The sequence below is a fragment of the Dendrobates tinctorius genome, unplaced genomic scaffold (genome assembly GCF_039654945.1).
Source record: "Dendrobates tinctorius isolate UK_male_01 unplaced genomic scaffold, ASM3965494v1 ptg000163l, whole genome shotgun sequence".
NCBI classification, from domain to species: domain Eukaryota; kingdom Metazoa; phylum Chordata; class Amphibia; order Anura; family Dendrobatidae; genus Dendrobates; species Dendrobates tinctorius.
In genome coordinates this window covers 7266180-7289691 of record NW_027361830.1, presented here as the reverse complement: position 1 = coordinate 7289691, position 23512 = coordinate 7266180, and the positions used below count along the sequence as shown (strand labels likewise).

At 46.6% G+C, this 23512-nt stretch overlaps 1 protein-coding gene across 1 annotated transcript in view; it reads right to left on the bottom strand.

Moving 5' to 3' along the window:
* KDSR (3-ketodihydrosphingosine reductase) overlaps positions 1-22193 on the bottom strand; it is a 71953-nt gene extending 49760 nt beyond the window's left edge. The window contains exons 1-5 of the mRNA XM_073550175.1: positions 21954-22193; positions 19703-19792; positions 16723-16779; positions 6560-6625; positions 4944-5039 (exon numbers count right to left, since the gene is read on the bottom strand). Coding sequence (XP_073406276.1) covers positions 4944-5039; positions 6560-6625; positions 16723-16779; positions 19703-19792; positions 21954-22061 — 417 coding nt within the window. The 5' untranslated portion in view covers positions 22062-22193. The remainder of the gene's footprint in view (positions 1-4943; positions 5040-6559; positions 6626-16722; positions 16780-19702; positions 19793-21953) is intronic.
* Between the last annotated feature and the right edge of the window lie 1319 nt (positions 22194-23512).

Genomic DNA, 23512 nt, shown 5'->3' with positions numbered 1-23512 from the left:
TTAGGGTAAGGCTGTGTGCACACACTGCGGATTAGGTGCGGATTCATCCGCGCGGATTTTGTAAAATCCGCAGGTGAAACCGCAGGTCAAAAGACCTGCGGTTTTACCTGCGGATTGCTCTGCGGTTTTGTCCTGCGGTTTTTCATCTCCTCAATAGAGGAGATGGCAAACCGCAGGGGAATCCGCAGAAAGAATTGACATGTCAATTCTTTCTGCGGATTGAAAACCGCAGATAATCCGCGCGGAAAATTCCGCACCGTCTGCACTGCGGTTTTTGATTCCCATAGGGAATCATGGTACTGTACACCGCAGCAAAAACTGCTGCTGGTCCGCAGCGGCCAAAACTGCTGCTGAACCGCAGCAAAATCCGCAGCGTGTGCACACAGCCTTAGGGTTAGGGCTAGGGTTAGGGGTGTGTTGGGGTTAGGGTTGGAGTTATAATTGGGGGTTTCCACTGTTTGGGCACATCAGGGGCTCTCCAAATGCAACATGGCGTCTGATCTCAATTCCAGCCAATTCTGAGTTGAAAAAGTCAAATGGTGCTCCTTCCCTTCCAAGCTCTGCCATGCGCCCAAACAGTGGTTTACCCCCACATGTAGGGTATCAGCCTACTCAGGACAAATTGCAAAACAATTTTTGGGGTCCAATTTCTCCTGTTACCCTTAGGAAAATAAAAAATTGGGGGCAAAAATATCATTTTTGTGGAAAAAAAAATATGATTTTTTTATTTTCACGTCCGAGTGTTCTAAACTTCTGCGAAACACTTGGGGGTTCAAAGTGCTCACCACACATCTAGATAAGTTCCGTGGGGGGTCTAGTGTCCAAAATGGGGTCACTTGTGGGGAGTTTCAATAGTTTAGGTACATCAGGGGCTCTCCAAAGGCAACATGACACCCGCAGACCATTCCATCAAAGTCTGCATTCCAAAACGTCACTACTTCCCTTCCGAGCCCCGACGTGTGCCCATACAGTAGTTTTCTCCCACATATGGGGTATCAGCATACTCAGGACAAATTGGACAACAACTTTTGGGGTCCAATTTCTCCTGGTACCCTTGGGAAAATAAAAAAAATGGTGACTAAAAGATCATGTTTGTGGAAAAAATACGGATTTTTTATTTTCACGCCCGGGCGTTATAAACTTCTGTGAAGCACTGGGGGGTTCAAAGTGCTCACTACACATCTAGATAAGTTCCTTGGGGGGTCTAGTTTCCAAAATGGTGTCATTTGTGGGGGGTTTCCACTGTTTTGGTACATCAGGGGTTTTCCAAACGCGACATGGTGTCCGATCTCAATTCCAGCCAAAAACGTCAAATGGCGCTGCTTCCCTTCCGAGCTCTGCCATGCGCCCAAATAGTGGTTTACCCCCACATGTGGGGTATCAGCGTACTCAGGACAAATTGCACAATAACTTTTAGGGTCCTGTTACCCTTGGGAAAATAAAAATTGGGGTGAAAAGATCGTTTGTGGAAAAAATATGATTTTTTAATTGTACCGCTGTACGTTATAAACTTCTGTAAAGCCCTTGTGGGTTCAAAGTTCTCACCACATATCTAGACAAGTTCCTTGGGGGGTCTAGTTTCCAAAATGGGGTCACTTGTAGGGGGTTTCCACTGTTTAGGTACATCAGGGACTCTCCAAACGTGACATGGCGTCCGATCTGAATTCCAGCCAATTTTGCATTGAAAAAGTCAAACGGCGCTCCTTCCATTCTGAGCTCTGCCATGCGCCAAAACAGTCGTTCCCCCCCACATATCAGGTATCTGCGTACTCAGGACAAATTGCACAATAACTTTTGCAGTCCAATTTCTCCTGTTACCCTTGGTAAAATAAAAAAAATTGAACCTGAATTATTTTTTTTATGAAAAAAAAAGTTAGATGTTCATTTTTTTTTTAAATATCCAAAAAAATTCCTGTGACGCACCTAAAGGGTTAATAAACTTCTTGAATGTGGTTTTGAGCACCTTAAGGGTGCAGTTTTTAGAATGGTGTCACTTTTGGGTATTTTCTATCATATAGACCCCTCAAAGTGGCTTCAAATGTGATGTGGTCCTAAAAATAAAATGGTGTTGTAAAAATGAGAAATCGCTGGTCAACTTTTAACCCTTATAACTTCCTAACAAAAAAAAATTTTGGTTCCAAAATTGTGCTGATGTAAAGTAAACATGTGGGAAATGTTACTTATCAAGTTTTTTGTGTGCCGTATCTGATTTAAGGGCATAAAAATTCAAAGTTGGAAAATTGCGAAATTTTCAAAATTTTTGCCAAATTTCCATTTTTGTCACAAATAAACGCAAGTTATTTGAATGAAATTTTACCACTAACATGAAGTACAATATGTCACGAGAAAACAATGTCAGAATCACCGGGATCCATGGAAGCGTTCGAGTTATGACCTCATAAAGGTACAGTGGTCAGAATTGTAAAAATTGGCCCGGTCATGAACGTGCAAACCACCCTTGGGGGTGAAGGGGTTAATGGTATAACGGTGACTGCAAAAATAAAAAAAAAGTCAGATTTTCCAATTAATTTCTCCCTCTCCTCTGATGTGATCGCACATCAGAGGAGAGAAAAGTAGGGTCCCCCTATCCCCTCGGTACCTCAGTTTTCCCTGAAACCCCCTATGAAGTCCCCCGGGATGCTGGCATCTTCTTCCGGGAGAATATGGCGGGCACATGTGCAGTGTCCCCACCGAGATCTGCTGGCTGGCACCCTGCAACAGTAGGAACTTTTTCCTATTCGTTCATGTTGATCACTGTGATACTCCCTATCACAGTGATCAAAATTAAAAAAAAAAAAAAAAAAAAAAAAAAATAAATAAATCCCCCCCATTATCACCCCCTTAGTTACGGAAAAACAATAAAACAAAACTATTTATTTCCATTTTTCCATTAGGGTTAGCTATGTGCACACGTACGCAGAAAATTTCTGCATGAAAACCTGACTCCTTCCCAGAAAACGCGCGTTTTTTCTGCAAGTTTTCCACGCATTTTCTGCACTTTTTTGTGCAAAAAGCACGCATTTTTAATGCGTTCTTTTCCGGAGCGGTCCCAGTCACCTAGAAAATAGCTAGCAATGCGGAACTTTCTGGAAAATTAATGAGCATGCTGCATTTTTTTCTGCGATGCTGTTTTTTCACGGAAAAAAAACGCATCAATATGCACAGAAAGTGTGGAATTCATTAAAATGAATGGGAAGCTACTTTTAAGCGTTTTATTTGGTAAAAACGCAAAAAAAAGCAACGTGTGAACACAGCCTTAGAGTTAGGCTAAAGCTAGGATTAGTGTTGTGGTTAGGGATTAGAGATAGGGCTGTGTTGGGGTTAGAATTGGGGGGTTTCCACTGTTTAGGTACATCGGAGGGGGGGTCTCCAAATGTAACATGGCGCCACCACTGATTCCAGCCTATTTTGCGTTCAAAAAGTCAAACAGTGCTCCCTCCCTTCTGAGTCCTGCCATGCACCCAAACAGTGGCTTTTCCCCCCACATATGGGGTATCAGCGTACTCAGGAGACATTGCACAACAAATTTTGTGGTCCATTTTCTCCCGATACCCTTGTGAAAATAAAAAAAAATGGTTCCAAAGTAAATTTTTTGTGAAAAAAGTTATTTTCTTCCTTTCACATTGCTTCAATTCTTGTGAAGCAGCTGAAGGGTTAAAAAACTTCTTGAATGTGGTTATGTGTACCTTGAGGAGTGCAGTTTTTACAATGGTGTCACTTTTGGGTATTTTGTTATACTGATCCCCCCAAACGCACTTCAAATGTGAGGTGGCCCCTACAAAAAAATGGTTTTGTACATTTTGTTGGAAAAATAAGATCGTTGGTCAACTTTTAACCCTTAACGTTTTAACAAAACAAAAAAAAATAAAGGTTTCCAAAATTGTCCTGATGTAAAGGTGACAAGTGTGAAATGTTTTTTTTATTAACTATTTGTGACACCAATGTTTGATTTAAAGGTACAAAATTTAAAAGTTTGAAAATTGCTAAATTCTCAATTTGTCAAATTTACGTGTTTTTTTTTTTCCATAAATAAACTCAAGTCATATCGAATAAATTTTACCACTGACATGAAGTACAATATGTCACGAAAAAAATCTGAGAATCAGTGGGATCCATTGAAGTGTTCCAGAGCTATAACCTCATAAAAATGACAGTGGTCAGAGTTGTAAAAATTGGCCTGGTCATTAAGTACCAAAGTGGCTCTGTCACTAAAGGGTTAAAAAATGATCCCACAGCAATTCTGACATGGATCACTATGGAAACAAGAACACTTATTAGGGCTATGAAAATACATAAATAATTTCTCACTCCATAGGATCAAGTTTAAATTTACAAGATATTAAGGTCTTGTATGCCACCAAGGTGGTGTTTCTCTGCTAAATTACCACTTGCCAAAAGAGATCCATTCTTCAAATAGCATTCTTCTTTCAGCTAGGTTCATGTGTCCATGATACACGAATGCTTGGATCACAATGCCAGTCAAGCCTCTCACCTGAACTTTGCCCATCAGGCAATTCATTTTACACTGCCAGCCCATCCGGGTATTGTGATTGAAGCACAGACTATGGATAATGGACATGTAAACCTGGCCTTAGCAGTACAATAATAGGGTGAAGAGCAGTATAATGTCCTCGTCTAAACTTCCAAAAACTGTAAAAAGAAGATCTGCAGCGCTCAAGACATGATGCAAAAGTAGTCGTCGTTTACGCGGATACATGCATTGAGAGGGACGAGTAAAGGCTGAATCAATGCATATATCTTGGTGAACATGCAACTTAACTTGGTGATTCAAGTTTGGTGTGGTGCGGGACTTTTCTTCCCACAATTACAGATTAACATGCACTTTAATTTTATTTTCCTGTCGTTATTTATTTTTGCTGCACCATCACCAACCTGTGTGAATATACACAAAAGGTAAAAAAACTAAATAAAAAACAACTTACTGAAAAACGATCAATGTCTATCTCCTCAAACTTTCCAGCAATTGATGTGCCAGCGCAGTTCACCAACATATCCACTGGTCCAAGCTTTTCCTGAGCCTAAAACAAATAATGCAGCTATCATATTATGTACAAGTCTGTAAACTAGATCCTCAGCAGTATTGTTAGTTTTCTATATAAATGTCAATGACCTCCTCATTGTTATAAAGTACACAACTTCAACCATTCAGGCTGGATCTACATAGGTTATTGGTGTCATCTGGTAGGTGGTATACTTTATATGCATACCAAGTGCAGAACTGCTGCTGATACCAAGTGCCCTTTTACCACCCACCATGAACTGCATAAACTATACATTGCAGCATTTCTCCATTGACCTTAATGAGGAACGCATTACTTTATTATAGGAACATTTAGGCTGTGTGCCCACGATGCGATTTTTAAGCATTTTTGCCGCGAAAACGTTTAAAAATCATGTACAGAACGCCCCCCATGCATTCCTATGGCATTCCGCACATGCTGTGCTAATGCTGCGCTTTTTTCCGCGGCGGAATCGAATCGCGGGAAAAAAAAAAAAAAACAAAATCGCAGCATGCTCATTCTTTTGTGCGGAATCGCAAAGAATTGCTGCGATTCCGCACCCATTCAAACGCATGAGAATCGCTTACTTCCCGCATGTGGCTATGCCCACCATGCGCGAAGTTAAGAGTCTCATGTGCGGTTGGTACCCACGGTGTGGAGGAGAGGAGACTGTCCTCCAGGCCCTGGGTACCATAGCCCTGTAAAAAAAAATAAAAAAAAAATAAAATAATAATTATGAATCGGGGTATATTTACCTTCCGACGTCCCGTGCTGCCTTCCCGGCCTCAGCGTTCTCAGTAATGCCTTGCGGCAAGGTCCTGTGATGACGTGGTCTCGTGAGATCGCTATAGCAACGCGAGACCAACGTCATCACAGGTCTCGCAAGGCATCGCTGGGAACGGGAGAGTCGCAGAGACAGCACGGGACGTCGGAAGGTAAATATACCCCGATTTTTTATCATTTTTAACATTCTATCTTTTACTATTGAGGCCGCATAGGCAGCCTCAATAGTAAAAAGCTGCTCACACTTGTCAAACACTATGTTTGACGAGTGTGACCAACCTGTCAATCACTTTCCAAGCGATGCTTCAAATCGCTGGGAAAGTGCTTGAATATCACATGCGGTGAAATCGCGCGGAAAAAAACGCACGATTTCTGGGAAGGAATCCGGTTTTCAGTGTCCGGACTTAGGCTATGTGCCCACGTAGCGTTTAAGTGATGCAGAAACAAAAGGACAAACCCTTCCAAAATGAACTTAGAGGGTATGATGACATTGGGTATTCTCTGTAAAAAAAAAACAAAACAAAAAGCATGATGCGCTATTTTGTCTGCTAAAATTGTTGGATATCATGAGAGAAACTAGTCAGACCCAAATATATTCGGTGGGGACAATGAAGGGACACTAACATCCTTCCTGCTAGTAAAATAGCACTTCCATTATGCAGATATCACAGGGCATAAAGGAGACATGTACACTTGCATTCAATGATAATGCCCAAATTATACATAGGAATCACAAAATATAGAAGTTACCTTACCTGTTTTATGACATTTTCTACTTGTCTGTAATCTTTGGACACGTCAACTGATATACACAACACAACCTAAAGAAAAAAAAAAAAAAAAATGAAATACTTAACCTCTTTACACCGAAGCCTCTTTTCACCTTACTAACCAGGTCAATTTTTCAATTCTGTTCAGTGTAACTTTATATGTTAAACTCTGGAACGCGTTCAATGGATCCCGCTGATTCTGAGACTATTTTTTCATGACATTGTACTTCATGATAGTGGAAAAAACTTCTTTGATATGACTTGTATTTATTTGTGGGGGAAAAAAAAAAAAAAAACAAAAAAAAAAAACGAAATTTGGCAAAAATGTTCAAACTTAATTTTTATGCCTTGTAAGGTAGCGCTGTTATTCAAGTAGGGGATACTCGCTTAGCAGCCACAAAACCACATCCGGCACGGGTTTTCCATAAACAATCATAGTCCATGTGGGTTATTTATCATCATAAACCCACAGCAGCAACATAAACTTCATAACATCAGCATAACGTCCATGACAGAGCTTCACTCTGCTTATCCTGTGGTCACACAGGTTATGCATACACAGGCTCTTCAGCCTCAGTTATCTCACACACGTCAGGGTTTCCTCATAGTTCCTTCATCATGCTGCAGACGTTCATTCCCTCCAGGGAATCAGGCACGTGCAGCCATTCAACACAGCGTTCCTTGCTGTCAGGAAGACAGCCCCATCTCTCCCAGACGAGAAAGGACACTGGAAATGCTTATACTCTCGTCCTGGGACAACCACACAGCGCCCCCTAGCGGACAGAGTGGTCACTACTACACCACAGCCTTTAAATCAGAGTCATGTCACACAAAATAGTTAATAAATATCATTTCCCACAAGTGATACAATTTTGGAAACTAGACCCCTCAGGGAACTTATATAGATGTGTGGTGAGCACCTTCTGCTTCACACAAGTTTTCTCTGAGCCTTCATTGGGAAATATATTTTAAACCACAAGTTTTTTTTTTTAGCCCAAAATTTTGCATTTTCAAAAGGATGGCAGGAGAAAATGCACCCCAAAATTTGTTATGCAATTTCTCCTCAGCTCACAAATACCCCATATGTCAGGGAATACTACTTTTGAGACAGAGTGCAAAGCTCAGAAGGGAAGGAGAGCCATATGTAGATTTTTCTGGTCTGGTTGGACAGTGCCAGGTCACATTTGCAAAGCCCATTAGGTGCCAGAATGGCAGAACCCAATGGTGACCCCATTTTACAAAATAAACCAATTAGTGAATTCATCTAGGGGTGCAGTGATCATATTGACACCACAGGCATGTCAGACTTAGAGCATTGGACAGTGAAGAAAAATTAATTTACATTTCTACCACCAAGACTGTTAGCCCCAAATTTTACATTTTCATATTGTGAAATGTGTACAAATGGCACCAGAATTTATCCCACGATTTCTGCTCAATGCAGACATATGCCATATGTGGCTGTACAGTACTGCATAGCTACATGGTGAGACTCGGGAGGGAAGGAGCACTATTTGCCTAGAATGGCGTAAGGACTCCATATACAGAGCACCCAAGTGCTAGTAAAGCAGAATTCCCCCTCAAGTGACCCCATTTTAGGAATTATAGCTCTTTGGGAATTTATCTACAGGTGTAGTAACGATTTAGACTCCATGAGTGTTATCCACTACTACTTGTTTCTGGAAGTTGCTGAGTGGAGATTGCACAATGCCACTGTAGTGACCAGTACATTATGCCCAGCTCATGCTTAAGGAGACACGCACCCGCAAATTAGGTGGGCTCTCATGACTACAGAAATGCCATACATGTGGGCGCTAAATGTGGTTTAGTCACACTGGGGCTCAGAATTTTCTGAATTTCTTTTGAGGGGCGAGGAGCCATTTTGCTTTTCCAGGGCCTTTGTGCTACCAGTAACGTGGAAGCCCCCTATATTTCCGTTAAGATGACAGATCTGAGTGAGGACTTGCTTTTTTTGCAGACCAAGTGGAAGCTTTCATTTGGAATATTTAACAAAATTTAAGACTACATTTTTCCGGCGCTTTACGCTGAGCACTTACGTTAGGGTTTCCATCCAAATCTCTGAGTGACGTGATTCAGATGAAACCCCCGCGGGATCCATTCACTATAATGAGGCAGCAGAGCTACTCTGGACTCAGTCTGGCCTCTGTGCAGGGCTGTCCTTTTCAGAAGTGCACAAAACTGAGGCTGACAGTGCTTTTATATTCATCTAAAAAGTTGGACACCGCCAGATCACAGGTCAGACGGTGTCCACAGTGACACCATCTGCCTCAGAGAATCTTCCACCGGAGGTCCCGTCTGAATAACGTACTTCAGAGATTTATACGGAAACCCCGGTGTAAGCGCCTCTTTGGGAGGCAGAATTAAGAAAAAAAAAAAAAAAAAAAAAAACAAAACAAAACAAAACCCCAGCAGGTGACAAATTAGCTTTATGTTATTTTTTTATGCTGTTCCTCGTGCAGTATAAGTGATTAGATGACTTTATTCTTTTGGTCGGTGCAATTACAGCGATACCAGATTTATATTGGGTTTTTATGTTTGGCTGCCATCACACACTAAACTACACTTATTGCAAAAACTGGTTTTTTTGCATTCCCATATTTAAGACAGATAATTTTTCCATATGTCGGCAGACAGTCATATGAGGACTTGTTGTTCGGGGAACACGTTGAGGTTTTTATTGGTACCATTTTTGGGCACATGACATTTTTTGATTGCTTTCTATTCCGATTTTTAGGAGGTAGATTGAGAAAAAAAAACAGCAATTCAGAATTTTTTTTTTTTTTTTTTTTTTTTTTTTTTATACAGTTCTGCGTGTGGTAAAATTGATAAGGCCGTTTTATTCTTTGGGTCAGTACAATTACAGGGATACCCCACTTGTATTTTTTTAGGTTTTGGTGCTTTTACACAAAACAAACTTTTTTCTTCTATAAACAGGATTTTTGGGTTGCTTACCGTAAAAGGTTTCTTGGAGCCTTCATTGGGGGGGGGGGGGGGGGGGGGGGACACAGACCATGGGGTGTATGCTGCTGCCACTAGGAGGCTGACACTATGCACAAAAAAAGGTTAGCTCCTCCTCCGCAGTGTACACCCCACAGACCGGCAGGAAATTCCTCAGTTAGTGAGAAAGCAGTAGGAGAAGTAACAGAATAGATTGAAAACAGAACAACTCAACTGTAAACAAGCAACAAACATAATAACAGGAGTTGTAGAACATGGGAGGGTGCTGTGTCCCCCAATGAAGGCTCCGAGAAACAGATTTTACGGTAAGCAACCCAAAAATCCTGTTTTCTCTTTCGCCTCATTGGGGCACACAGAGACCATGGGACGTCCCAAAGCAGTCCCTGGGGTGGGGAGAAAAAAAAAACAAAACAAAAAAAAAAAAAAACCCACAAACTTCCATCAGGCCAGCGGACTCCCTACCGCAGCCTGCAGGATCCTTCTACCTAGGCTGTCGTCCGCCGAAGCGTAGGTGTGGACCTTGTAGAATTTCACAAACGTGTGAACCGATGACCAGGTTGCAGCTTTGCAAAGCTGCAGCGCGGAAGTCTGTGACGTATCGCCCAGGAGGCACCCACTGCCCGGGTAGAGTGCGCTCTAATTCCCGAAGGGGCCACTCGATGTTTGACCCGGTAGGCCTCAAAAATTGCCGACCTGACCCAGTGAGCAATCGTAGCTTTGGAGGCCGGCTGACCTTTTCGCGCTCCATCCGGAATGATGAAGAGAGTCTGTCTTCCGCAAAGGAGTCGTCCTAGCTAGGTAGACCTTCATTGCCCTGACCAAGTCCAGCTTGTTTAAGGAGCGCTCCCGAGGGTGAGTTGGACCCAGACAAGAGGACGGGAGAACAATATCCTCATTCAGGTGGAATGTGGCCACCACTTTAGGAAGGAAAGAGGGCCGAGACCGCAGAACTACCTTGCCCTGGTGGAGTACCAAGAAAGGAGAGCGGCAAGAGGGCCACCAATTCCGACACGCGCTGGATGGAGGTGATGGCTACTAGGAAGGCTACTTTCCATGAAAGGAGAGATAGGGAAACTTCCCTGAGAGGTTCAAAGGGAGGACCTTGCAGAACCTCGAGAACCGGATTAAGATCCCAAGAATCTACTGGCGCTCGGTACGGAGGAACCGTATGGGCCACTCCTTGAAGGAAGGTATTGACCTGAGGACGGGATGCCAACGTCTTCTGAAATAAAATGGACAGCGCCGAAACTTGACCTTTTAAAGAGTTGAGGGCAAGGCCTGCATCAAGCCCTGCCTGAAGAAACGCCAGAACCGAAGGAAGCAAAAATTGCATGGGCGGAATGTCGTTGGCCTCGCACCAAGTGAAATAGGCCTTCCAAGTACAGTAATACATTTTGGAAGACGATGGCTTTCTGGCCCGGATCATGGTATGAATAACTCGATCCGAAAAGCCTGATCGTTTCAAAACCTCGGTCTCAACAACCACGATGTTAAATTGAGCGGCCGAGAATTGGGGTGGCAAGTCAGACCTTGAGACAGCAGATCTGCCCTGTCTGGAAGCTTCCAGGGGGAGTCCGCGAGAAGGTTGACGATGACCACAAACCAAGACCTTCTGGGCCAATTCAGGGCGAAGAGGATGACTGGAATTCCTTCCGCCTTGATTTTCTTCAACAGCCTGGGAAGGAGGCAGGGGAGGGAACAGGTAGGGGAGCTCAAACTGCGACCAATGAATGGCCAGAGCATCGGCGCCTAGTGCTAGAGGATCTCGAGCCTTGGATACAAACTGTGGGACTTTCCTGTTGAGGCGAGAAGCTAGCAGATCTACGTCCGGGATTCCCCAACGACGGCAAAGCTGAAGAAATACCTCCGGATGTAGGGACTACTCTCCCGCCGCGAGACCCTCGCGGCTGAGAAAATCGGCGGCCCAGTTGTCCACGCCGGGAATATGCACCGCAGATATTGCCGGTACTGAAATCTCTGCCCAATGAAGAATCTTGGACACTTCTGCCAGGGCTGAGACACTCCGTGTCCCCCCCCCCGGCGGTTGACATATGCCACCGCTGTGGCATTGTCTGCCTGAATCCAGATAGGCAGGCCCTTGAGAACCCTCTCCCAGTGAACGAGAGACAGATAAAAATCGCTCGTATCTCAAGGACGTTGATCGGCTGAGCTGACTCCTGAGTCGATCGACCCTGAACAGTGTTTGCGGAACACTGCCCCCCAGCCGAGGAGCTGGCATCCGATGTCACAATCTGTCAGTGAAAGGGGAGGAATGACCGTCCTAGGGAGATGAGAGGAGACGTCAACCACCATTTAGGGACTGCTTGACCCGGTATGAAAGACGAAATGGGTGGTCCAGGGAGAGAACACACCTGTCCCACCGAGACATTATGGCGTGTTGGAGAGGTCTGGAGTGAAATTGGGCAAAGGGAACTGCCTCTGTCGCCGCCACCATCTTTCCCAGGACTTTCATGGTTGTCCGGAGTGATGGAAGTCGTAAGATCTGCACCGATCGTACATCCCGCTGCAGGGAGCAAATCTTTTCTTGTGGGAGAAAAACCTTCGATCGACGAGTGTCGAACAATAGACCCAGAAACACAAGATGTTGTGTCGGAACACGGCAGGACTTTTTTGTTGAAGAGCCACCCGAAATTGGACAGGGTGTAGAGGACGATGGTAAGACTTTGGCGAGCTTGATGAAAGGATGGAGCTTTGATCAGAATGTCGTCGAGGTACGGAAAAAGAACGAGACCTCTGATTCTCAACAAGGCCATCAACGCTGCCATGATCTTCGTAAATACTCTGGGTGTGGTGGCGAGACTGAACGGCAGTGCCACGAACTGGTAATGTTCCTGGCGAAACGCAGGAATTTGATGGCCGGAGAAAATGGAAACATGTAGATAGACATTCAAGATGCCTATTGAACACAAGAACTCCTGCGTCTCCATGGAAGCGATTACCGACCGAAGAGACTCCATTCGGAAATGACGCAGTCGGACTGTCTTGTTGAGTAACTTGAGGTCCAAGATGGGGCGAACTGTACCACCCTTTTTTCGGTACCACAAACAGGTTTGAGTAAAACCCTGTGAACAGTTCTGACTCAGGAACAGGCACGATCACTCCTGAACTGAGGAGAGAGGCGATGGACGCAAAGAACCCCGGAACTAAGGCAGGATCTTTTGGAGGTTGGGACTCGAAGAAACGATCCCAAGACATGAACTCTATCTTGTACCCTGATGATACAACCTCCCTGACCAAAGCGTCCTGTACTGAGGCAAGCCAGACGTCTCTGAAGAAAAGAAGTCGACCTCCCAATTGGGAAGCACCCTCGGGAGTTCGTTGATAGTCATGCTGATGTCGACCGTCCAGATCTGGAGGATCTGCCATGGGAGGAGTGAGATCGCCAGGAGGGAGTGGGTCTAAAAGACACCTTTTTTCTATCCTGACGTGCCTGCGTTCTCTGTTGGTTAGAGAAGTTGTCTGCCGTATTGAAGCGGCGGAAAGTCCAAAACTGACGTTTTAGCGGAGGTCTGCGAGGCTTGGACTGAGGGAGGAGGGAACTCGTGCCTCCAGTGGCGTCCTTAATAATCTGATCCAGCTGGGATCCGAAGAGACGCGCTCCCTGAAAAGGCAGATTGGTAAGAGACTTTTTTTTGAAGACAAATCCGCCTGCCAAGCCTTGAGCCAAATTGTACGTTGGATTGCCACAACATTGCTTGATGCCTGAACTGCGCAAGACGCGGCATCGAGCAGATAATCCCCTGCATGGGAGATCTGGTTGGCCACTTCGGCCAATTGCTCTGGTTGGGCCTTATCTAGGATGCCCTTGCGGAGATCCTCTGCCCAAGTGGCTATGGCCTTCGCTACCCAAGAGGAAGCGAAGGCTGGGCTTAGCACCGCTGCAGCCGCTTCGAATGTTGACTTTGCTAAAGATTCTATAATCCGATCATTAGAATCCTTTAGTGACGCCACACCTGAAATCAGGAGAACCGTGTTGTTAGACAGTCTGGACACTGGTGCGTCTACCGAGGGGGAAGCAGACCAGTTGTCGGTGAGCTCTTTGGTAAACGGGTACAGCACGCCAAGGTGCTTCCCTCTTTGAAATCGCCTGGTCGGATATTCTCTTTCCCTGGTAAGGATCTTGCCAAACTCAAGAGTGGGAGGCGTTTCTGCCCGTCTGAACGAAACCTCCTGTTCTGAGGATTTTGCAGGGGAGTCTGAGATTTCGAAGGTGTGGTTAATCGCAGCAATGAGGTTCTGTACCGTAACCTTCATGTCCGCGTCCAGCTCCAAGATCCCTTCGGATGACACATCCGAGAACGCTTCACCTGACTCGGGTGAGGAAGCACGGGAGGGCGACTGCTGGGAAGGACTACGTGGGGATGTGAGGCCAGGAGGGGATCCCGGCCGGAGATCTTGTCTGGGACTTTTGCAGCTTCTGCTGGCTGGCTCAGATGGAGCTTCCTGTGACCTGCTGGACCCTGCAGAAGTGTCCAGGGGCAACTTATCAAGGACGGCTACTAGGGACTTAGACACCCTGGTGAAGTCTGCCACAGATTGTGAAAGAGACAAGGCCCAACCAGGAATGGGGGGGGGGGGGGGGGGGGTGTCGCTTTCACATTGCACAATAGGTGGCTCCTGGACGGGGTCGTTGAGCGAAGTTTGCGATTGCAAGAGGAGCATGCAAAGAACTGGACTAGAGAGCCCGTGGGGGCAGGCAGACGGCCACGATCAGCCTTAGAGTTAGGCGTAATGAAGGAGAAAAGAAGATCCCTGAAGAATGCTGGAAGGTTTGGGGACAGAAGGCAGAGAAGGGTGTCAGTCTGCAGTTGCAGAGTTACTCATGATGCGGTGTCCCCAAAGGTGCTGATACACAGCTCGTCTGAAGATGCAGGGCCCCAGCAGAGGAGAACGTGGAATCCCTGTGTGTCCGGCTGACAGGCTAATAAAATGGCGGCAGCCTGAGGGAACCAGGATAAATGCGCGCCTTCAAACGAAGATGAGCGGAGCTAGCCACTGAGCCAGAGGGTACCGCCCGCTGCCCACCGCAGGCTCTGAGAGGCAGTGGGTGGTCCTAGAACGGGTGGGAGAAAAGCCCGCCTATGAGAGAGAGCGGGGGCGTGGCCGCGACGTCAGAGAAGGCCCGAAATAAAGCCGGGGACTAAATTAATGGCAGCGGCCGCCTGTCAGCGCGGGGTGGCGCAGAGGTCTCGCTGCGTCGCCGCGGCCACCTCCCTACCTATGACCTGGATCCCCTGCCGAACGCCGAGGAGAAGCATAGAACAAGGCCCACGCAACAGCCGGGGCCCGTAAGAATGCGGCGGCCTCCGGGAGGCACGGGCGGCGCAGAGACTCCACAGTACTCCCTCTGCGACCGCTCCCAAGAATCCTGAAACCGCCAGGGGCCGTGTCTTGGACTGCATACTCACCTCCGTTTGCAATAAAGGTACCTGATATATCCCACGCTGTCTGCGTGTTTTGTGGTATCCGCACCTCATCCGACCGACCGGCTCTGGTAGGCGAGTGGGCGGAAGGCGGGGGGGGGCGAGGACTCTCCGGATCGCTGGCACGCACCCGTGCTAAGCTGTGGTCCCGAAACAGAGCTATGAGGATACGGTGTGGCAGTACACGCCGTACTCAGTCTCTTTGTGGGAGTACAGTTGTGACCATTCACACTGTATCCCTCCGGAAACCTGAAAAGGAACGACGCACATGGAGGTAGATAGGGGTCTAATGAAAGACCCGTGTCCACCTCCTACTGACACTAAGCTAAACTGAGGAATTTCCTGCTGGTCGGTGGGGTGTACACTGCGGAGGAGCTAGCCTTTTTTGTGCATAGTGTCAGCCTCCTAGTGGCAGCAGCATACACCCCATGGTCTCTGTGTCCCCCAATGAGGCGAAAGAGAAATTATTTTTGCATTGTTTTAATCTGAGATTTAAAGCTTATTTTTCCGCTGCCGGAGCTTTATGACGGCTTGTTTTTTTGCAGGACAAAATTATGTTTTTAGAGATACCATTTCTATTTACATTTTTATTTACTTTTTTATGATGTTCACTTAATGGGTTAAGTAGTGGGATAGTTTTAACGAGCGGGTCGTGCCGGATGCGGCAAAACCAAATATGTGTAAATATTATATTTATTGGATTAATATTTTTGCATTTCCTTTTTTGCTCTTTGTACGAAAAAAAAAAAAAAAAATCCCCAATGTCCCAGGACGGAATATCATCTTGCATTGACAGACCGCTGTTCTGATACTCTGCAATACTTCTGCACTGCAGAGCATAGCAGCACCAAACGTCAGGCAGGGGAGGAGGCTTGTCAGCTTCAGCTCTTAAGGGCATGTCACACTAAGATATCGCTAGCAATATCGCTATAACTAGTGACGTTATAGCGATATTGCTAGCGATATCGCTGTGTCTGATACTCACCTCCGACCGCTCCCCCGCTGCTTATCGCTGATCGCGCGAGAACAGGCTGGACTGTTTCTCTTCGTCAGCTTCCTGCGGCGCTTCCTGCTGTGACGACGAGTGACGCGTGGAGCCGGGCAGGAGGACGCAGGATCGCCTGGTGTGACAGGTAAGTAGCGACCCCCGTCCCCAGCGATGTCGCTAGTGAGATCTGCCTGTGTGGCAGCTCACTAGCGACCACTTAGCGATGTACCAGAGATCCTGACCGCGACATATCGCTGGTCGGGATCGCTGGTACATCGCTAAGTGTGACAGTACCCTTAGCAGGCGTTGACAGGCCACTTTTCCTGCAGGACCCAGCAGGCATAGGTCACCATGGAGACAATCAGCATAACGCAATCACATCGCATTGTGCTTTTGGGAGCAGGCAGGGAGCTCCCTCCCTGTGCGATGCTCCTCGATGTCACTGTCACTATTGACAGCAGCATTAGCGGGGTTAAACATGTGCAATCAGTGCTAGCACCGATTGTGGGCAATTTTGGAGGGTGTCGGCTTTCACAAAGTGTTGACATCCGCATCCGATTGCAGTGGCACTCAGAGCCCCAGCGATCGCGGCACCATGCATGTACTGTGGTTTGTGGGAACGGAGTTTTTGCAGCACTGTATATGTACGACGCATGTCGGATATGGGTTAAAACCGGAATAAAAAAAAAAAAAAAATGCAATACTTGTAGCACTACAATGTTCCACACAAGTCTTACCTGTTTGTCATTTATAGCATACTTTTCAATTTCCTTTTTGGCCTGAACTAGTTTGCTCTGAAATGAACGGAAAAAAAAATTTAAGTTCAAATGTCAAATCAACTACTCTTAGACGTCAGCCAAATACTCAGAGGAGAAAAAAAAAAAAAAAAAAAAAACCTACAACGAAGAGCTCAGCTTAGTTCAGTGCAGTTTCTAGATAGTACAGGTTGAAGTTCAGCCAACATCCCTTTCTTCTATTTCTGTCCATAGTAAAAGTTTACTTTGAGATTACATTTCTAATAAGTACGTGCATTTTATGCAGAAAGTGATCTACAGATCAGAAAATGAACAGTGCCAGCAATGTAGGCCAGCCTACACAGAAAATAACACTGATCTACTCCGTCCTACCCTAAGGGTGTGTGCACACGTTGCGGATTCTGCTGCAGACTTTTCCACGCAGATTTGTCAAAATCCGCAGGTCCAATGACCTGCGTATTTTCTTGCGGATTAGACAGCGGTTTTGCCCTGCGGTTTGACACCCGTCATGGAGCAGGTGCCAAACCGCTGCGGAATCCACACAAAGAAGTGACATGCTGCGGATTTAAATCTGCAGAAAATTCGCATGGAAAAATCTGCAATGTCTGCACAGCGTTTTCCATTTTAGATTGACTAAAATGGTACTGTACAACGCAGCAGAAAATGCTGCGAATCCGCAGGGCCAAATCCGCTGTGGATCCGCAACGTGTGCACATAGCCTTATATTTCTACATATTTATTGCAATGTGATCATCATGGATGTACAGAAACATTCCACCATTCCTCAACATGCTACTGGTAGTGCCCAAAGGACTCTCTACTATCCCCCCACCAATATGTTATAATTTTGTACATTAGGCAGGTGCATAACCTACAGCTGCCACATTCAGATTGTCTGAATATTTTTTGCAAAAATAATTTTTTTTGGAAGATTGAAAATACCAAATAGTGCTGCACTAAATCTATCCTGGGTGCGAGACAGTGAAATATGGATAAAAGGTTGGCTAAGCAACTCTCCACCTAAGAGAGATGTGTATTAGTAGACAGTTATCCCCTCACTTGCTTATGATTGCAGACAGACCCGTCAAATCTGGCCTCCTGACAGATAATGGTGGATAGGGAACATCGAGTTTACATCCCTGATCCTTTTGCCAGTGAGGCTGACACATCTGACACCTTCTTACTCTCTCCCTAGGAAAATCACAGGTATTGATGGTTTATTGGCACCTTTTCAGTCTCGGAGCCCTGCAGTTTATCATAAGCAGCTGTATGCTTTATACTTGCCAATATTTCTTCATTGCGCCAAGTGTGGGTCTGTGCACCATATGTGTCTATTACTATTTTCAGGAACACAAAGTGGAGAAAACACCAATGGCCAGATCATCCCTAGGTAAACGTATAGGGCATATTGACACATCGCATACTTGCTGAGGGTACGGGACAGTTTAACCAGATTTGCTAAGTAAATGTACTGAAGCATAGATCAGTGTTTCATTAAAGGGGGGTGGTCGTAAGATATTATCAAATTCTTAAAGTTGCAGAGAAATTGTAAAAACAATAACTTCGCAATTACCCAGTTAAAAGTATCAGTTTTCATTCCTAAATTCTGTAGTACACAGCTCATTTCCTGGGATAGATAAGAGAATGCCATTTGCAGGCTCCATGCTCTCCAACCTGCTCAAGCCACTTAGACGCAGGGCCGAAGACTAAATCCAGACAGACTCCGTCCCATGTGCCTCTCCTAGCAGCATGGGGGAGAGCACACTGATCGCACCAGCAACACGACCAAGCTGCTGGTCCAGACTGAATCTATAGGAGCGTAACCTCCCCCCCCCCAGCAACCAGACGGCAGGGGGAAGCATCAAACATTAAAAGCAGCTAAAGGAGTATTCTAAAGTGAACCTGTCAGCAGGACTGTGCTGAGCAACCTACAGTGTCAGGTTGGAGTCATTATACTGATTAATGATACCTTGGTTGAAGAAATCAGTCTTGTGGTTGTTTAATCTTTATTTGTAGTTTTCAATTAATGAGTTTCTCAAGCTTTGGGGCGGCCTATGTAGTGCTTACATATGTATCTGTATGGCTTATGACACGTCACTCATCTCTCACTAACCTGCCCTCTATTTTACATACTGCATAAAATATTGTGTGGGAATAAAAATTAACATTTATCACGCAGGCGCAGTAGCATGACAATGGATAAAATGCTAATATTCATTTATGATTTAGTCATAGTACTGTGTATAAAAAAAAAAAAATATCAAAATGGTGCAATAGCATCTATCGCATTCCAATAGATGCTACTGTGCAGGCGCGGCCATTTTGCTTGAGGGAAAAAAAAAAAAAAAAAAAAAAAAGGCTCCAGCAAAATAGCGCCAGTGCTTACGCAGTAGCCTCTATCGGAACGCAATAGATGCTACTGCGCAGGCCGCCGCCACCATTTTGATGACTATTTTTTCCCCCCCACACACTACTATATGACTAAATCATAAATGCATATTAGGAATTGGATCATGCTATAGTGCAGGTACCACCGCCTGTGTTATGAATGTTAATTTTTTTTCCCCACACATCTATGCAGTATATAAGATAGGGGGCAGGTCAGTGAGGGATCATAGATGATTATGTAAGCAGAGCCCACATGCAGACCCCCCAGAGCATGAGAATCTCATTAACTGAAAATAAAGATTAAGAAATAACCACAAGACTGATTTCATCAACCAAGGTATCATTGTAATCAGTATAACGGCGCCAACCTGACACTGTCTGTAGGTTACTGTGCACAATTCAGCTGACAGGTTTGCTTTAAATCAGATGGGTGGGAGAGTGAGGGCATGTGGATACTATACTTCAATATACTCAGTTTTACCTGGAGTTACATTTCTGCTTTATTTCCAGCTGCTGTCTGAGTTTACAGTACAAAAGTTTAAATGTAAGTAAAGAACATACAATAAAAACTTACCTCATCACGAGCAACCAAAGTGATAAAAGCGCCTTGCTTGAAACATTCAACTGCAATACATTTACCAATACCACTCGAGCCACCAGTCACCTATTTTTAAAAGAAATAAAAAGAAAAAAAAAAATACAATTAACTAAACCATAAACAGAATTGTTATGTGCGATGCTAAGACCCAAACTGCAAAGTCCTAGCTCCAACTTTGATCCTTATTAGGATTACGTATCTTATGGTCCTTGGGTAGTTTTGTAATGGATGTGACTATTAAAAACAGATTTTCCAATAAATACGTGATGCAGAAAACTAAGTGCTTGCCATCAAAATTTGATTCAGGTGTCAGTGTAATAAGTTTAACGTAGGGACAGTGATGCAGGTCCTGAACTTCACAGCCTCATACATTCCTAAGACTGTCAAGTTTGGGTCAGGAGACTCTGGACAGTGTATGCACGGACGTCTGAATGAGGCTTTATTCAGATAGGCGGAATGGATTTTCACTCACAGACGTTTGCATGAATCCACAGCAACATATACCGTAAGTGCAGATACTTGTATACCCACATCTGCAATCCCCTGATGCCCCTATAATGCCTGTCTGGACCTTGCCATTCTCTGTATAGCGTGTGTCCCCCCCACCAGTGACATGTCGAGTCAACAGGATCACTGCAGCAGTCACGTTATGGCTACAAGCCACTATACTGACTGCCACGGGGCGAGTATATCTTTACTAAGAGGGGAGTACATCCTAGTGACAAGTCTACAGAGCACCCATGCACCACCGACCTGCTGCAGTTAATAACCCAACTTGCAGGTCAGTTTCCAGGGGATCTTATCAGATTTATACAGAAAGATGTGCAAGGGAAAGTTGCCTTATTCCAGATTTAACAAGGGCCATCATAGTAGTGCCATGATATCAATGTAAGGGGGACGACCGGTCTGCGGGTACCTGCATGCCGGGTCCGGAACTGCTGAGGCTGCATCCCCTGTTGCCAGGGGTAAGCATTAGTGGGATGGAAGTTCCTCCTGACAGAATAGCAGGGGGATAAAAAGGCAGAGTGTGCGAAGCAGCGGAGTTTGGTGCGAAACCGGGGCATCGCACGGTCAGAGGAGCGCTGCGCTCCATCCCTCCACACAGTACTGGCACTGCAACAGGCCCCACTGCCTGCAGAGGGGGCCCAGCAGAGAGAAGGGCCAGGCGTGCTGCTGCAGACCAGAAAGAGAGGGACTACTGCGCTCAGGGAAGCTGGGTCTATAGAAGACCACAGAGGAGTGCTCCGTCCGGGGAGCACTAGCATCGTGCAGGCCAGCGCCCACCGTCTCCTGCAGAGAGAGAAAAGAGACGAGACAGATATACAATGTGAGCCCGGTGATTACCAGAGGACAAGGTGCCGAACGTTCCGTAACTACAGAACACATGCCCCATAAGAGTGACGGGGAAAGGGACAGACACTTGCACCCTGACTTTGCCAGTAAATATTTGCAGAGCTACGTTGGGCTCGTACAGGACTGTGGCCCATACCCTTGTCAGACACTGTAGCAGGAACCAGTGAGTACTCCGGCCCCAGAGCATCCATACAGCGTAGGCCCGCGCCCAAGCACCGCTGCCAGAGACTTGAGGGGGCCACATCGGGCTCAGACAGTGCCGTGGCCCATGCTCCTCTGGCCTCATCAGCATATGGACTAGGGGCCCAGTGGAAGGTACCAGACACTGTAACCAGAAGACAGACCACAGTCATCACCAGGACAAGCACTGCGCCAGCTGTTGTCAGCACTACTGACTTTCAAGGAGCATCTACAGTAGGAGAGACTTCTGACATGATAAGTGTACAACCGAACTGCCATTATCCGAACCGTTCTTCACCTCACAACATCCTTTGCCATTTATACTGTTTAACGCTTTACCTCCCTGTGTGGAGTATTCCTGTTATTAAACTTGCTAACCCGTGCTCTGCCTCCTGTCAGTCACTGCATCCCGCAGCCTGCTCACATCAATAAGCTACATGTGACATGTGTGACTACACGCGCTGCAGGACGTGAGGTCTCCACCGCTCTGTACATGTATTAGACTGGTAACATAACAAGGGTTTCCATATTGAGCTCCATCATCTATTCCCACAAGAGTATAACACACAAGTGCGTGGAAGCCATGATCAGAAAGAACAAGAACAGCCCCCTCATGATCTGCACCTGTATGTCCTACAGGCATATACAGAGGGATCGTGACGTCACACAGCCCATCAGCAGGGAGGGCACTCACCACAACATGGGCACCTGCCAGCTCCAGGGGCTTGGGACTGATGAGCGGAGACACCATGTACAGCAGCAGAACGAACGCCACTAAGAAGGCGGCGGCCAGCAGCAGCATGACCGACTGCGTGAGGGAGTCCAGCCTGAACAAAGATGGTCACACGGGGAGGAAACGGGGGAAGCCAGCAGGACTGACGCAGGAGAGAGGCAGCCCCGGCTACACTATGCAGCGTGTCTCCAGCAGAACTGTGTCCCGTACTGACCCCGCCTCCCGCGCTTCTTCCTGTTTATATGGCATTTTTCTGCCGTCAAGAGGGTTCTGTCTACTTGGCAGCTTGTGGGAGATCTTATGTTGCCATCTAGCGGCAGAGCTGAAAATTACAATAGCTTTTAGCTATTGGAATGGAAATGATAACAAAAACCATAACTCCCAACTGTGATGTCAAGAAAGAGGCCACTACTGCGGGGCGCAGCTCATTGTTAACGAATACAAAACACTGACTTCACCCAGCACTCTTCGTGCGCCCATAAAAAACAGTCCCCCTAATGAAGCCCTTTAGTGTTCCTGTCCATTACAGCAGCACTTTCATGGCCCAACACATAGTTTGAGACAACAAGATGCACATTCACACATTATGATGTCTCCACCGTGTCCCTCACATAATACAGTCAGATGTCTGCACAATGCATTCACCCACACGCCGTCTGATGTCCCCACAGTGCCCCTCACACGCCGTCTGATGTCCCCACAGTGCCCCTCACACGCCGTCTGATGTCCCCACAGTGCCCCTCACACGCAGTCTGATGTCCCGACAGTGCCCCTCACACGCCGTCTGATGTCCACACAGTGCCCCTCACACACCATCTGATGTCCCCACAATGCCCCTCACACGCCGTCTGATGTCCCCACAGTGCCCCTCACACGCCGTCTGATGTCCCCACAGTGCCCCTCACACGCCGTCTGATGTCTCCACAATGCCCCTCACACGCCGTCTGATGTCCCCACAGTGCCCCTCACACGTCGTCTGATGTCCCCACAGTGCCCCTCACACGCCGTCTGATGTCCCCACAGTGCCCCTCACACGCCGTCTGATGTCCCCACAGTGCCCCTCACACGCCTTCTGATGTCCACACAGTGCCCCTCACACGCCGTCTGATGTCCCCACAGTGCCCCTCACACGCCGTCTGATGTCCCCACAGTGCCCCTCACACGCCGTCTGATGTCCCCACAGTGCCCCTCACACGCCGTCTGATGTCCCCACAGTGCCCCTCACACGCAGTCTGATGTCCTCACAGTGCCCCTCAAACGCCGTCTGATGTCCCCACAGCGCCCCTCACACGCAGTCTGATGTCCCCACAGCGCCCCTCACACGCCGTCTGATGTCCCGACAGCGCCCCTCACACACCGTCTGATGTCCCCACAGTGCCCCTCACACACCGTATGATGTCCCAACAGTGCCCCTCACACGCCGTCTGATGTCCCCACAGTGCCCCTCACACACAGTCTGATGTCCCGACAGTGCCCCTCACACACCGTCTGATGTCCCGACAGTGCCCCTCACACACCGT